The sequence below is a fragment of the Oncorhynchus tshawytscha genome, linkage group LG21 (genome assembly GCF_018296145.1).
Source record: "Oncorhynchus tshawytscha isolate Ot180627B linkage group LG21, Otsh_v2.0, whole genome shotgun sequence".
NCBI lineage: Eukaryota > Metazoa > Chordata > Actinopteri > Salmoniformes > Salmonidae > Oncorhynchus > Oncorhynchus tshawytscha.
The window spans coordinates 28075077-28089349 of record NC_056449.1 but is presented as its reverse complement, the minus strand read 5'-3'; the positions used below and the strand labels follow the sequence as shown (position 1 = coordinate 28089349).

General features: G+C 50.3%; 1 protein-coding gene across 2 annotated transcripts in view; it reads left to right on the top strand.

The window, feature by feature from the left end:
- The window catches only part of macrod1 (mono-ADP ribosylhydrolase 1), a 153057-nt gene that overhangs the window by 70018 nt on the left and 68766 nt on the right, over nt 1-14273 (top strand). For both annotated transcript variants that reach the window (XM_042303288.1, XM_042303289.1), the window contains exon 5: nt 776-892. In XM_042303288.1, coding sequence (XP_042159222.1) covers nt 776-892 — 117 coding nt within the window. The remainder of the gene's footprint in view (nt 1-775; nt 893-14273) is intronic.

Sequence of the window (14273 nt, the reverse complement as noted above, 5' to 3'; positions counted from 1 at the left end):
TGACACAGTGGCAGGGCATGGTGATAATGTATGACACAGTGGCAGGGCATGGTGATAATATATGACACAGTGGCAGGGCATGGTGATAATATATGACACAGTGGCAGGGCAGGGCAATAATGTACGACACAGTGGCAGGGCAGGGTGATAATGTATGACACAGTGGCAGGGCAGGGTGATAATGTATGACACAGTGGCAGGACAGGGTGATAATGTATGACACAGTGGCAGGGCAGGGTGATAATGTATGACACTGTGGCAGGGCAGGGTGATAATAAGTGATGTTCCAGGAAGGATCCAACCCAACACACTGAACTCACACACCCCCCCCACTCCCAGTCCCATATGGAGCTGTGGAGTTGTTAGAGCTGGAGTGAGGGGTGCTGTGCACTAATGATTGTTAGTTCAATGATCATGGGAAGGAGATAAAGTGTCTCCCAAATCAAATAATAATTTCCCTCGATTTAGATAACGTCAACTGATATTGCTCATCAATATGAAGGGTTCCACAGTGGGAGCGTGTGTGGGAGCGTGTGTGGGAGCGTGTGTGGGAGCGTGTGTGTGTGTGTGTGTGTGTGTGTGTGTGTGTGTGTGTGTGTGTGTTTTATATGCATGTAAATTATATCTCTCACCCCTCCTCTCACATTAACAATGCACAGGCAATTGTCAATTCACTTCATACCTCATTAACATTTGTTGTTGTTGACAGTTTATACAAATTGTACAAATATTCATCCTCACTTCCCTCTCTTCTCTCTCTTCCCTCTCTCCTCAGTGGATGGTGCAATCCACCGCACGGCCGGCCCCCTCCTGAGGTCTGAATGTGCTGAGCTTCAAGGGTGTGAGACAGGAGAGGCTAAGATTACAGGGGGCTACGGCCTGCCTGCCAAGTGTGAGTCCATGAGGAGATGATATCCCAGCTATACTGTACATCTCTATCACACCGCAATGATAACCCACCTATACATCATCACAGCGATGATATCTATCATCTCTATCACACAGCGATGATATCCCACCTATACATCTATACATCTCACCTATCATCTCACAGCACAGATGATATCCCACCTATACATCTCTATCATGATATCTCTATACATCTCTATCACACAGTGATGATATCCCCTATACATCTCTATCACATATCTCACCTATACATCTCTATCACAGCGATGATATCCCACCTATACATCTCTATACATCTCTATCACACAGTGATGATATCCCACCTATACATCTCTATCACACAGGGTGGTCTTATAAAATGTTGGAGGCTGTACGACCTGTAACAAACAAAGAGTGAATTATAACACCACCATGTCTTTGGACATCATTCCAACCAACAAAGATAATTGATACATGTTATATCACACTGAGTGAATTATAACATATTCACTGCATATGGTATTATACATCCCTACCCTCCATCTCTCCTTCTCTCCCTCTTTCGTCATTCACTTCCTTCTTCCTTGTTTTCCCTTTCTCTCCTCTGTTCTCCTCCCTCCCTCTCTCTCTCTCTCCCCCCCCGCTCTCCTCCCACCCTCAATCTCTCCCACCCTCTCTCCTCCCTCCCCCTCTCTCATCCCTTCCCCTCTCTCCTCCCTCCCCCTCTCTTCCCTTCCCCTCTCGCCTCCCTCCCCCTCTCTTCCCTTCCCCTCCCTCTCCTCCCTTCCCCTCTCTCTTCCCTCCCCTCTCATCCCTCTCTCTCTTCCACCATCTCTCATCCCTCCCCTCTCTCCCTCCCCTTCCCTCCACCTCTCTCATCCCTCCCCCTCTCTCTTCCCTCCCCCTCTCTCATCCCTCCCCCTCTCATCCCTCCCCTTCTCTCTTCCCTCCCCCTCTCTCCTCCCTCCCCCTCTCTCATCCCTCCCCTTCTCTCTTCCCTCCCCTCTCTCTCTCCCTCCCCCTCTCTCCTCCCTCCCCCTCTCTCCTCCCTCCCCCTCTCTTCCCTCTCCTTCCCTCACTTCCTCTCTCTCCTCCCTCCGCCTCTCTCTTCCTCCCCTCCTTCCCTCTCCTTCCCTCTCTCCCTCCCCTCCCCCTCCTCTCCTTCCTCTCTGTCCTGGTGTGGATGCAGTAATTATGTGGTTGGTCTGACTGTGTTTAGAGATTCATACACTCTTTAATGTATTCACTTAGCTATGATGTCCTCCCCTTTGTGTTTGTGTCCCCTTTATCTCCAACTTGTCCCGTTGTCCTGGTTGGATGGATGTAGTAATTATGTGGTTGGTCTGACTGTGTTTTGTGGTTTCCTTGTTTGGACTCTTTAATGTATTCACTTAGCTATGATGTCCTCCGTTATTTGTGTTTGTGTGTGTCTTTATCTCTCTGCTTGTGGTTGTCCTTGTTTGGATGTGTGTAGGCGTGTGTGTGTTTGTGTGTGTCTTTGTCTCTGCTTGTGGTTGTCCTTGGTTGGATGTGTGTATGTGTGTGTGTGAGTGTTAAAAGCATGGTGGTAGACTGTTGGATACCAGCTTTTTGTCATTGTTGAGTTAAACTTCACAGTGGGAGAAAGAGTACATGAGAAGACCAATAGACAGAGAGGGGAGAAAGAGTACATGAGAAGACCAATAGACAGAGAGGGGAGAAAGAGTACATGAGAAGACCAATAGACAGAGAGGGGAGAAAGAGTACATGAGAAGACCAATAGACAGAGAGGGGAGAAAGAGTACATGAGAAGACCAATAGACAGAGAGGGGAGAAAGAGTACATGAGAAGACCAATAGACAGAGAGGGGAGAAAGAGTACATGAGAAGACCAATAGACAGAGAGGGGAGAAAGAGAGGGAATAGATGAGAGGAGGGTGGGAGGAAGGAGTTAGTGAAAATGGAGGGTGGGAGGAAGGGGTGAGTGAAAATGGAGGGTGGGAGGAGGGTGGGAGGGGTGGGAGGAAGGGGTGAGTGGGAAAGGAGTTATGGAGGGTGGGAGGAAGGGGTGAGGAGGGTGAAAATGCAGGGTGGGAGGAAGGGGTGAGTGAAAATGCAGGGTGGGAGGAAGGGGTTAGTGAAAATGGAGGGTGGGAGGAAGGGGTGAGTGAAAATGGAGGGTGGGAGGAAGGGGTGAGTGAAAATGGAGGGTGGGAGGAAGGGGTGAGTGAAAATGCAGGGTGGGAGGAAGGAGTTAGTGAAAATGGAGGGTGGGAGGAAGGGGTGAGTGAAAATGGAGGGTGGGAGGAAGGGGTGAGTGAAAATGCAGGGTGGGAGGAAGGAGTTAGTGAAAATGGAGGGTGGGAGGGTTGATGACTGTAGGGAATTAAAATGAGATGAGCTGTTGTCACAGTGCCTCGTTTTCTCACTATATCATTCTGTGTGTGTAGATGGTGTGAGTTTGTGTTTGGTGGTGACTAGGACAGTGTCTCAGCCTGTCAACAGCTCAGTTCTACTTCATTCTCGCCCACAGAGATGATCTGTCATTGTGCGACATCAGACAGTTCAGACAATGATCACAGGCCTGTTGAAACACACTTATATTGCTTCCCAAATGGCACCCTACCATAGCCCATACAACTCTGGTCAAAGTAGTGCACAATATAGTGGACAGGGTGCCATTTGGGACACAGTCAGTGTCCCTGTGGTACAGGCCTGCTGGGGTGTCTCACTGTGTAGTGCACACAGCCTGCAGAGCACAGCATGTTCAACCAACAGAGAGATACTAAACACAGCCATCCATTAACTAACAGCCCCTAACAGTTGAACTGCCTCAGACTGTTAACCAACATTAACTGTCCAGACTCCAGTGTAACAGCCCTGGAAGACTGGTGGAGAAGAGGAGAAGAATTAAGAAACATGGAGAGAGAAATGGGGAGAGAAAGAGAATCTGGTAGAATGACGTAAGAGCGTCAGGCGGAGTGTGTGTATGTGCAGGCGTGTGTGCGTTTGTTGTTGTTGTTAGAGTAGGGAACCTTTGGCAGGTAGACCAGACAACCACAGCCCCAGAGTCCACCTGTGTACCGATACTGCATTGTTACCGTGTCAAAACCACAGAGAGTCAGCAACACACACCAGGGAGAGGAGGGAGAGAGAGACAGGAGGGGAGAGAGACAGGAGGGGAGAGAGACAGGGATTGTTTCGTCATCACTGCCAGTTATCCTCTCTCACCTTATCCCTCCATCCCTCCCTCAGTGGCCAATTATTACTAATTAAAATCTTCACCACAAACCTAACAAACACCCTCGCCCTCTTTTCAACAACTCTCCCCCTCTCTTTCTAATCTATACATCTCCTTTACCTGCTTTCATTCTCCCAGTTCCCCTTAGCCTTCCTTCGCTCCCTTCTCCTCTTCTTTATATCTCCCTGTGTTATTGATATTGATAGTTAGTTGAGTATTGATTAAGGAGCCAGGGCGTAGGACTAAAAACGCATCATGATATTGATAGTTAGTTGAGTATTGACTAAGGAGCCAGGGCGTAGGACTAAAGATGCATCATGATATTGATAGTTAGTTGAGTATTGACTAAGGAGCCAGGGCGTAGGACTAAAGATGCATCATGATATTGATAGTTAGTTGAGTATTGACTAAGGAGCCAGGGCGTAGGACTAAAGATGCATCATGATATTGATAGTTAGTTGAGTATTGATTAAGGAGCCAGGGCGTAGGACAAAAGATGCATCATAATATTGATAGTTAGTTGAGTATTGACTAAGGAGCCAGGGCGTAGGACTAAAGATGCATCATAATATTGATAGTTAGTTGAGTATTGACTAAGGAGCCAGGGCGTAGGACTAAAGATGCATCATGATATTGATAGTTAGTTGAGTATTGACTAAGGAGCCAGGGCGTAGGACTAAAGATGCATCATGATATTGATAGTTAGTTGTGTATTGGCTAAGGAGCCAGGGCGTAGGACAAAAGATGCATCATGAAGTAAGATAGATCATTAATTCTTCTTTCTTCTTCGTGATAGCGGTTCATCTAGCTAACAGCATATCTGTTGCTCTAGGTGTTGCTTTGTACTGCAGGCTCCATACTGGGTGGTGGTGTTAATACATTCACTTAATTCATTCAATGCTTATAACGCGGTCTGGTGTGGTTCTGAGAAAAAAAAGAGGGGAGTAGAAGACTATTTGAAGCTCTGTTTAGGTAAATGATGTCAGATCCTTTTATCATTGTGATTTTGTTCCTCTCCGTCCCCCTGTTTCTCTCTCTCTCTCTGTCGGTTTGTCTCTTTCTGTCTCTCCGTCCCCTGTCTCTCTCTGTCCCCTGCTACTCTCTCTGTGTCTCTCGGTCCCCCTTTCTTTCTGTCTCTCTCCGTCCCACTGTTTCTCTCTGTCTCTCTCTGTCCCCTGCTACTCTCTCTGTGTCTCTCGGTCCCCCTTTCTTCCTCTGTCTCTCTCCGTCCCCCTGTCTCTCTCTGTCCCCCTGCTACTCTCTCTGTGTCTCTCGGTCCCCCTTTCTTTCTCTGTCTCTCTCCGTCCCCCTGTCTCTCTCTGTCCCCTGCTACTCTCTCTGTGTCTCTCGGTCCCCCTTTCTTTCTCTGTCTCTCTCCGTCCCACTGTTTCTCTCTGTCTCTCTCCGTCCCACTGTTTCTCTCTCTGTCTCTCTCCGTCCCACTGTTTCTCTCTGTCTCTCTCCGTCCCCCTGTTTCTCTCCCTCTCTCTCCGTCCCCCTGTTTCTCTCCCTCTCTCCGTCCCCCAGTTTCTCTCTCCCCTCCCGTTTCTCTCTCCGTCCCCCTGTTTCTCTCTCTCTCCGTCCCCCTGTTTCTCTCTCTCTCTCTCCGTCCCCCTGTTTCTCTCTCTCTCTCTCCGTCCCCCTGTTTCTCTCTCTCTCTCTCCGTCCCCCTGTTTCTCTCTCTCTCTCTCCGTCCCCCTGTTTCTCTCTCTCTCTCTCCGTCCCCCTGTTTCTCTCTCTCTCTCTCCGTCCCCCTGTTTCTCTCTCTCTCTCTCCGTCCCCCTGTTTCTCTCTCTCTCTCTCCGTCCCCCTGTTTCTCTCTCTCTCTCTCCGTCCCCCTGTTTCTCTCTCTCTCTCTCTCTCTCTCCGTCCCCTGTTTCTCTCCGTCCCCCTGTTTCTATCTCTCTCTCCGTCCCCATGTTTCTCTCTCTCTCTCCGTCCCCCTGTTTCTCTCTCTCTCTCCGTCCCCCTGTTTCTCTCTCTCTCTCCGTCCCCCTGTTTCTCTCTCTCTCTCCGTCCCCATGTTTCTCTCTCTCTCCCTCCCCGTTTCTCTCCCTCTCTCGGTCCCCCTGTCTCTCCCTCTCTCCGTCCCCATGTTTCTCTCTCTCTCTCCGTCCCCCTGTTTCTCTCTCTCCCTCCTCCGTCCCCGTTTCTCTCCCTCTCTCCGTCCCCCTGTTTCTCTCTCCCTCTTTCTCCGTCCCCCTGTTTCTCTCTCTCTCTCTGTCCCCCTGTTTCTCTCTCTCTCTCTGTCCCCTGTTTCTCTCTCTCTCTCTCTCGTCCCCCTGTTTCTCTCTCTCTCTCTCCGTCCCCCTGTTTCTCTCCCTCTCTCCGTCCCCATGTTTCTCTCCCTCTCTCCGTCCCCCTGTTTCTCTCCCTCTCTCTCCGTCCCCCTGTTTCTCTCCCTCTCCGTCCCCCTGTTTCTCTCCCCTCTCTCCGTCCCCTGTTTCTCTCTCTCTCTCTCCGTCCCCCTGTTTCTCTCTCTCTCTCCGTCCCCCTGTTTCTCTCTCTCTCTCCGTCCCCCTGTTTCTCTCTCTCCCCCTCTCTCTCTCTCTCCGTCCCCTGTTTCTATCTCTCTCTCCGTCCCCATGTTTCTCTCTCTCTCTCCGTCCCCCTGTTTCTCTCTCTCTCTCCGTCCCCATGTTTCTCTCTCTCTCTCCGTCCCCATGTTTCTCTCCCTCTCTCCGTCCCCCTGTTTCTCTCTCTCTCTCCCTCCCCCTGTTTCTCTCCCTCTCTCCGTCCCCCTGTCTCTCCCTCTCTCCGTCCCCATGTTTCTCTCTCTCTCTCCGTCCCCCTGTTTCTCTCTCTCCCTCTCTCCGTCCCCCTGTTTCTCTCCCTCTCTCCGTCCCCCTGTTTCTCTTTCTCTCCCCCTCTTTCTCCGTCCCCCTGTTTCTCTCTCTCTCTCTCTGTCCCCCTGTTTCTCTCTCGCTCTCTCTGTCCCCCTGTTTCTCTCTCTCTCTCTGTCCCCCTGTTTCTCTCTCTCTCTCTGTCCCCCTGTTTCTCTCTCTCTCTCTCTGTCCCCTGTTTCTCTCTCTCTCTCTGTCCCCCTGTTTCTCTCTCTCTCTCTGTCCCCCTGTTTCTCTCTCTCTCTCTGTCCCCCTGTTTCTCTCTCTCTCTCTGTCCCCCTGTTTCTCTCTCTCTCTCTCCGTCCCCCTGTTTCTCTCTCTCTCCGTCCCCCTGTTTCTCTCTCTCTCTCCGTCCCCATGTTTCTCTCTCTCTCTCCGTCCCCCTGTTTCTCTCCCTCTCTCCGTCCCCCTGTTTCTCTCTCTCTCTCGTCCCCCTGTTTCTCTCTCTCTCTCTCCGTCCCCCTGTTTCTCTCTCTCTCCGTCCCCCTGTTTCTCTCCCTCTCTCCGTCCCCATGTTTCTCTCTCTCTCTCCGTCCCCCTGTTTCTCTCCCTCTCTCCGTCCCCCTGTTTCTCTCTCTCTCTCCGTCCCCCTGTTTCTCTCTCTCTCTCCCGTCCCCCTGTTTCTCTCTCTCTCTCCGTCCCCCTGTTTCTCTCTCTCTCTCCGTCCCCTGTTTCTCTCTCTCTCTCTCCGTCCCCTGTTTCTCTCCCTCTCTCCGTCCCCTGTTTCTCTCCCTCTCTCCGTCCCCCTGTTTCTCTCCGTCCCCCTGTTTCTCTCCCTCTCTCCGTCCCCCTGTTTCTCTCCCTCTCTCCGTCCCCCTGTTTCTCTCCCTCTCTCCGTCCCCTGTTTCTCTCCTCTCTCCGTCCCCCTGTTTCTCTCCCTCTCTCCGTCCCCCTGTTTCTCTCCCTCTCTCCGTCCCCCTGTTTCTCTCCCTCTCTCCGTCCCCCTGTTTCTCTCCCTCTCTCCGTCCCCCTGTTTCCCCCTGTCCCCTGTTTCTCTCCCTCTCTCCATCCCCATGTTTCTCTCTCTCTCTCCGTCCCCCTGTTTCTCTCTCCCTCTCTCCGTCCCCATGTTTCTCCCTCTCTCCGTCCCCCTGTTTCTCTCTCCGTCCCCATGTTTCTCTCTCTCTCTCCGTCCCCCTGTTTCTCTCCCTCTCTCCGTCCCCATGTTTCTCTCTCTCTCTCTCCGTCCCCCTGTTTCTCTCTCTCTCCGTCCCCCTGTTTCTCTCTCTCTCCTCTCTCCCGTCCCCCTGTTTCTCTCTCCGTCCCCATGTTTCTCTCTCTCTCTCTCCGTCCCCCTGTTTCTCTCCCTCTCTCTCCGTCCCCATGTTTCTCTCTCTCTCTCTCCGTCCCCCTGTTTCTCTCTCTCTCTCCGTCCCCCTGTTTCTCTCTCTCCCTCTCTCCGTCCCCGTTTCTCTCTCTCTCCGTCCCCCTGTTTCTCTCTCTCCCTCTCTCCGTCCCCGTTTCTCTCCCTCTCTCCGTCCCCCTGTTTCTCTCTCCCTCTCTCTCCGTCCCCTGTTTCTCTCTCTCTCTCTGTCCCCCTGTTTCTCTCTCTCTCTCTCCGTCCCCGTTTCTCTCCCTCTCTCCGTCCCCATGTTTCTCTCCCTCTCTCCGTCCCCATGTTTCTCTCTCTCTCTCCGTCCCCATGTTTCTCTCCTCTCTCCGTCCCCGTTTCTCTCCCTCTCTCCGTCCCCGTTTCTCTCCCTCTCTCCGTCCCCATGTTTCTCCCTCTCTCCGTCCCCATGTTTCTCTCTCTCTCTCTCCGTCCCCGTTTCTCTCTCTCCCTCTCTCCGTCCCCGTTTCTCTCTCCCCTCTCTCCGTCCCCATTTCTCTCCCTCTCTCCGTCCCCCCATTTCTCTCCCCTCTCTCCGTCCCCCTGTTTCTCTCCCCTCTCTCCGTCCCCCTGTTTCTCTCCCCCTCTCTCCGTCCCCATGTTTCTCTCCCTCTCTCCCCCTTTCTCTCCCTCTCTCCGTCCCCATGTTTCTCTCTCTCCGTCCCCCTGTTTCTCTCTCTCCCTCTCTCCGTCCCCGTTTCTCTCCCTCTCTCGGTCCCCCTGTCTCTCTCTCTCTCTCTCTCTCTCTCCGTCCCTCTGTCTCTCTCTCTGTCTCCAGTTGGATGGTTGTTTACAATAAGTCCTCTCCTCAAGAGGGAACCGAGGGGCCCTCAGGGCTTTAAGGAACAGAACTGGGGCCTTTCTTTGTGCCAAAGCCTGGGCCTGGATTTAGTGCACTTTCTGCTTCACTGAGCACGAACTGAGGCCTGACACCCAGAGGGTCGCCTGGAATGGGAGTTAAAAAGGAAAAAGACAGATGGGAGTGAAGAGAAAGGAAGGGAATGAGAGGATAGAGAAAGAGAGGTGGAGGAGGGACGGAAGTTTTTAATAAAAGGCAATCGCAGTGACTCTCAGGCAAGAATTCAGTGTCCAGGACAGAGGGGAGGTGTCAGGGGGATGAAAATAGAAGTGACACTAAAACAGGTTGAATCGCCAGGATAATAGGGGGAATATGACACAAAAGCAAAGTAGGAGTGGGTGTTACAGGATCACATGACTTTCACTTTTCTTTTGGGTTCAGACTAGCATGACAACCAAATATGAAAGAGGATGTACACACACACACACACACACACTCTGAACTGTATTATCCATGCATGGTAAACTGTGTATCATGTCCAAACTTCTCCTCTCATTCCCATCTCTCTCTTTTTCAGTAATATGTGCCTGACTCAGGTGATGTATGGGGAAACTAAACAAACAGAAAATCGATAATGTAAACAACAGTGGAGAGAGGCAGTAAATTACACCCCACAGACAGCACTGTCTAACTGAGGTGACGGGGGGGGTAGAGGGAGGAAGAGAGAGGGACAGTGAGGAGGGTTGAGAGCGAGGGAGAAAGTGAAGTGTAGAAAGGAAGAATGGAGAAAGGGACGATTAAAGAGAAGAGAAAAAGTGCGGAAATTATAAATTGTAGTGAAAAACAAAGTAGAGAATTGTGTTTTTAGATTTCGAGAATAAAGAGAGTTGGACTATATGATGGGCTCAGACTCAGTGGTAGAGTGTGGTGGTGGCTCAGACTCAGTGGTATAGTGTGGTCGTGGCTCAGACTCAGTGGTAGAGGTGGTGGTGGCTCAGACTCAGTGGTAGAGTGTGGTGGTGGCTCAGTGGTATAGTGTGGTGGTGGCTCAGTGGTATAGTGTGGTGGTGGCTCAGACTCAGTGGTATAGTGTGGTGGGGGATCAGTGGTATAGTGTGGTGGTGGCTCAGACTCAGTGGTATAGTGGGTGGGGGCTCAGACTCAGTGGTAGAGTGTGGTGGTGGCTCAGACTCAGTGGTAGAGTGTGGTGGTGGCTCAGTGGTATAGTGTGGTGGTGGCTCAGTGGTATAGTGTGGTGGTGGCTCAGACTCAGTGGTATAGTGTGGTGGGGGATCAGTGGTATAGTGTGGTGGTGGCTCAGACTCAGTGGTATAGTGTGGTGGGGGCTCAGACTCAGTGGTAGAGTGTGGTGGTGACTCAGTGGTATAGTGTGGTGGTGGCTCAGACTCAGTGGTATAGTGTGGTGGTGGCTCAGTGGTATAGTGTGGTGGTGGCTCAGTGGTATAGTGTGGTGGTGGCTCAGTGGTATAGTGTGGTGGGGGATCAGTGGTATAGTGTGGTGGTGACTCAGTGGTATAGTGTGGTGGTGGCTCAGACTCAGTGGTATAGTGTGGTGGTGGCTCAGCGGTATAGTGTGGTGGTGGCTCAGCGGTATAGTGTGGTGGTGGCTCAGCGGTATAGTGTGGTGGTGGCTCAGACTCAGTGGTATAGTGTGGTGGGGGCTCAGTGGCATAGTGTGGTGGTGGCTCAGTGGTATAGTGTGGTGGTGGCTCAGTGGTATAGTGTGGTGGGTGTTACGCACGCCTCTATGAAGAGGGAACGCAACACCCTGCTACAACTAAACTCTCAGTGAAGCAAAAAAGGTATGGACTGTAGGTGCAAGTGAGAATGACAACAGGCAAAATGTGGTACCGTTTACAAGGACTTTATTCCTTTACACGGTAATATGGGGAAAAGGGTCTGGACGGAACCAAAGCAAAGAAAGTAAATCTCAAAGCCCCCCTCTCCTATCTTACCTGCCTACCCACTACTTACCTAATTTAGCACCACCTGGTGCCCTAACCAAAATACAAGGGGTGGTCCGCCCAGGTCTTACCTAGTATGTCTAGACAGCGAATATGCTACGGGTATATGTATGCCCGCGGGCCTCTTGCCTAAGCACTCCCTAGGTGCCTTCCCCTTCCCCCCTGGGAACAAATGAAACAGAATATTAAACAATTTCAAACAAACTAAGAAACAAAAGGATGTCAAATAAGCTCTATCTGAGCAACAAACTCACAGAACATACCACTTTCCAACAAAATCAACCTCTATCACAATCAATCTCAGCAATCCCTACCTCCAGCAAAAAGAAGATCTCCTGAACAGAACACTGGCTTTTATATAGCTTCTGAAGGAATGGGTAATTGGAGACAGCTGTGTCTTGACGAGGGGGCGGGGTCAGCTCTCCAATTAGCCCTGGAGTCGACCAATCAGCTGCTTGAGGGATTTCAGGAAGCCATTTCCTGAAATAAACACATGTAAATACACAAACTACAACACATAATCTGGGGAACGTAACACGCCCACCACAAAAATTGCAAACCTAGTTTTGCAATAATAAATGCCAACGTATCCCCAGTTAGTAAACCCGTGATAGAGCGTCAGCAAACACATTCGCCGAGCCCTTCACATAAGCTATCTGTACATTATATCTTTGCACAATCAGAGCCCACCGCATAAGGCGGCGGTTCTGGTTGTACATTTGTTTCAAGAACACCAACGGATTATGGTCTGTGAAGACCACTACAGGCAAGGCACTGGAGCCCACATATACCTCAAAGAACTGTAAGGCAAGCAATAAAGCCAGCGTCTCTTGTTCGATTGTAGAGTACCTTGACTGACACGAGTTGAACTTACGGGAGAAGAAACTGACGGGCCGATCCACTCCGTCTTCATCTTCCTGTAAGAGAACCGCACCCACCCCCATAATACTAGCATCTACCTCCAACTTAAAAGGTTTGTCAAAGTTGGGGGAGGCAAGCACTGGGGCACTACAAAGTTGCGCTTTAGCGGACTCAAAAGCGTAGTTACAGTCCTTGGACCACTTGAATGGTACCTTGGGACTAAGCAGAGATGAAAGGGGAGCTACTACCGTCGAGAAATTCTTACAGAATGTACGATAGTACCCTACCATCCCTAGGAATCTGCGCAACTGGCGGCGAGTAGTGGGAGCAGGAAAGGCAACAATTGCTTCCACTTTGCCAGTTACTGGGCGCACTTGACCTCGTCCCACTTGTTTCCCTAAGTAAGTCACTGTAGCCTTCCCAAACTCACACTTGGCCAAATTGAGGGTTAAAGAAGCCTTCTCCAACCGCTGAAACACACTTTTCAAAGTGGAGAGATGATCAGACCAAGTAGACGAATGAATCACCACATCGTCAAGGTACGCAGTACAATTTGGCACATCTTCAAACACAATGTTAACTAGCCGCTGAAAAGTAGCAGGTGCATTACACATGCCAAAGGGCATCACAGTGTATGGTACAAAGTTATCTGGCGTAACAAAAGCCGATATGTCAGAAGCTCGAGAGGTCAGAGGCACCTGCCAATAACCTTTTAACAAATCTAACTTACTAACGTAAGCAGCAGAGCCTATTCTATCAATACAGTCATCTAAGCGAGGTAGAGGAAAAGAATCAGACTTTGTAACTGCATTTACGCGACGATAGTCCGTACATAAGCGGGACGTACCGTCAGGCTTAGGAACAAGAATACATGGAGAACTCCAGGAGCTGTTACTGGGTTTTGCCATGTCATTCTGTAATAAATAAGCTACCTCACTTTTCATTACCTCTCTTTTCTTAGCATTAACCCGGTACGGATGCTGACGTATAGGAACAGCGTTCCCCACATCCACGTCATGTTCCAAGATGGATGTGCGACTTGGAATGTCCTGAAACACACTGAGAAAACTGTTTATCAATAGGATAAGATCCTTAGTTTGATCATTATCCAAATGTTCCATTTGAGAGGGTAACTTCTTCAGCATCTCTGAATTACATAGGCGTTCACCTTGCTGTAATGTATGGCGTAACTCCAACCCGTCCTCCTTATCCTCATCTAGGTCCCAGCCAGGCTTCAGCACCACCGCAGCCACACTGGAGACGGCGGGCTGGACCGGCTTACCTGAGGAGCTGTCGGGAGAATCACGCACATAATATGTTTTCAGCATGTTAACATGACACACACGGGAAGAACGCCTTCGATCTGGTGTCTTTATCACATAATTGGTGTCATTGAGTTTCTTTTCCACCAGATATGGTCCAGAAAAACGTGCTGACAGAGATGAGCCAGGGATTGGCAACAAAACTAAAACTTGATCCCCTGGTGCAAATGAACGGCCAACAGCCTTTTTGTCATAATGCAACTTCATGCGTTTGAGTCGAGGAGAGAGACTTTTGGGCTAACGCACATGCGGCGTGCAGTCTCTCCCGCATCTTACTGACATAATCCAACACATTTTTAGGGGCACTACTGGGTGTAGGAGATAAGATATGCTCCTTCAAAACTTTCAGCGGACCCCGTGGGGTGTGTCCAAACACAAGGTCAGCAGGGCTGAACCCTAAGGACTCTTGTATCGTTTCCCTTATAGCAAATAGGACAAAGGGCACCCCCTCATCCCAATCAGTACTGGTATCCATACAATACTTGCGTAGCATTGCCTTCAGTGTCTGATGCCAGCGTTCTAGAGCCCCTTGACTCTCTGGATGATACGGACTGGAGACCTGATGGGAAATACACAATGTCTTTAACACATTTGAAAACAGTTTAGACATGAAGTTGGATCCCTGATCAGTTTGGATTACTTTAGGGAGTCCAAACGTAGAGAAGAACTTCACCAGTGCCTTCACCACAGTCTTAGCCGTTATAGTACGGAGAGGAATAGCCTCTGGGTATCGAGTAGCACTGCACATTATTGTTAGTAGGAACTGGTTACCTGACCTGGTTTTCGGCAATGGACCTACACAATCAATTATCACTCTTTCAAACGGTTCCCCTACCACAGGAATCGGGCAGAGTGGCGCTCGTGGAACTGTTTGATTCACTTTCCCAGTGAGTTGACATATGTGACATGTTTTACAAAATTGGACCACGTCAGACTTCAAACCTGGCCAGAAGAAATGACGAAGGACCCGGTTATAGGTCTTTGTGATCCCCAAGTGTCCAGACCACGCCTGGTCATGGGCGAGTG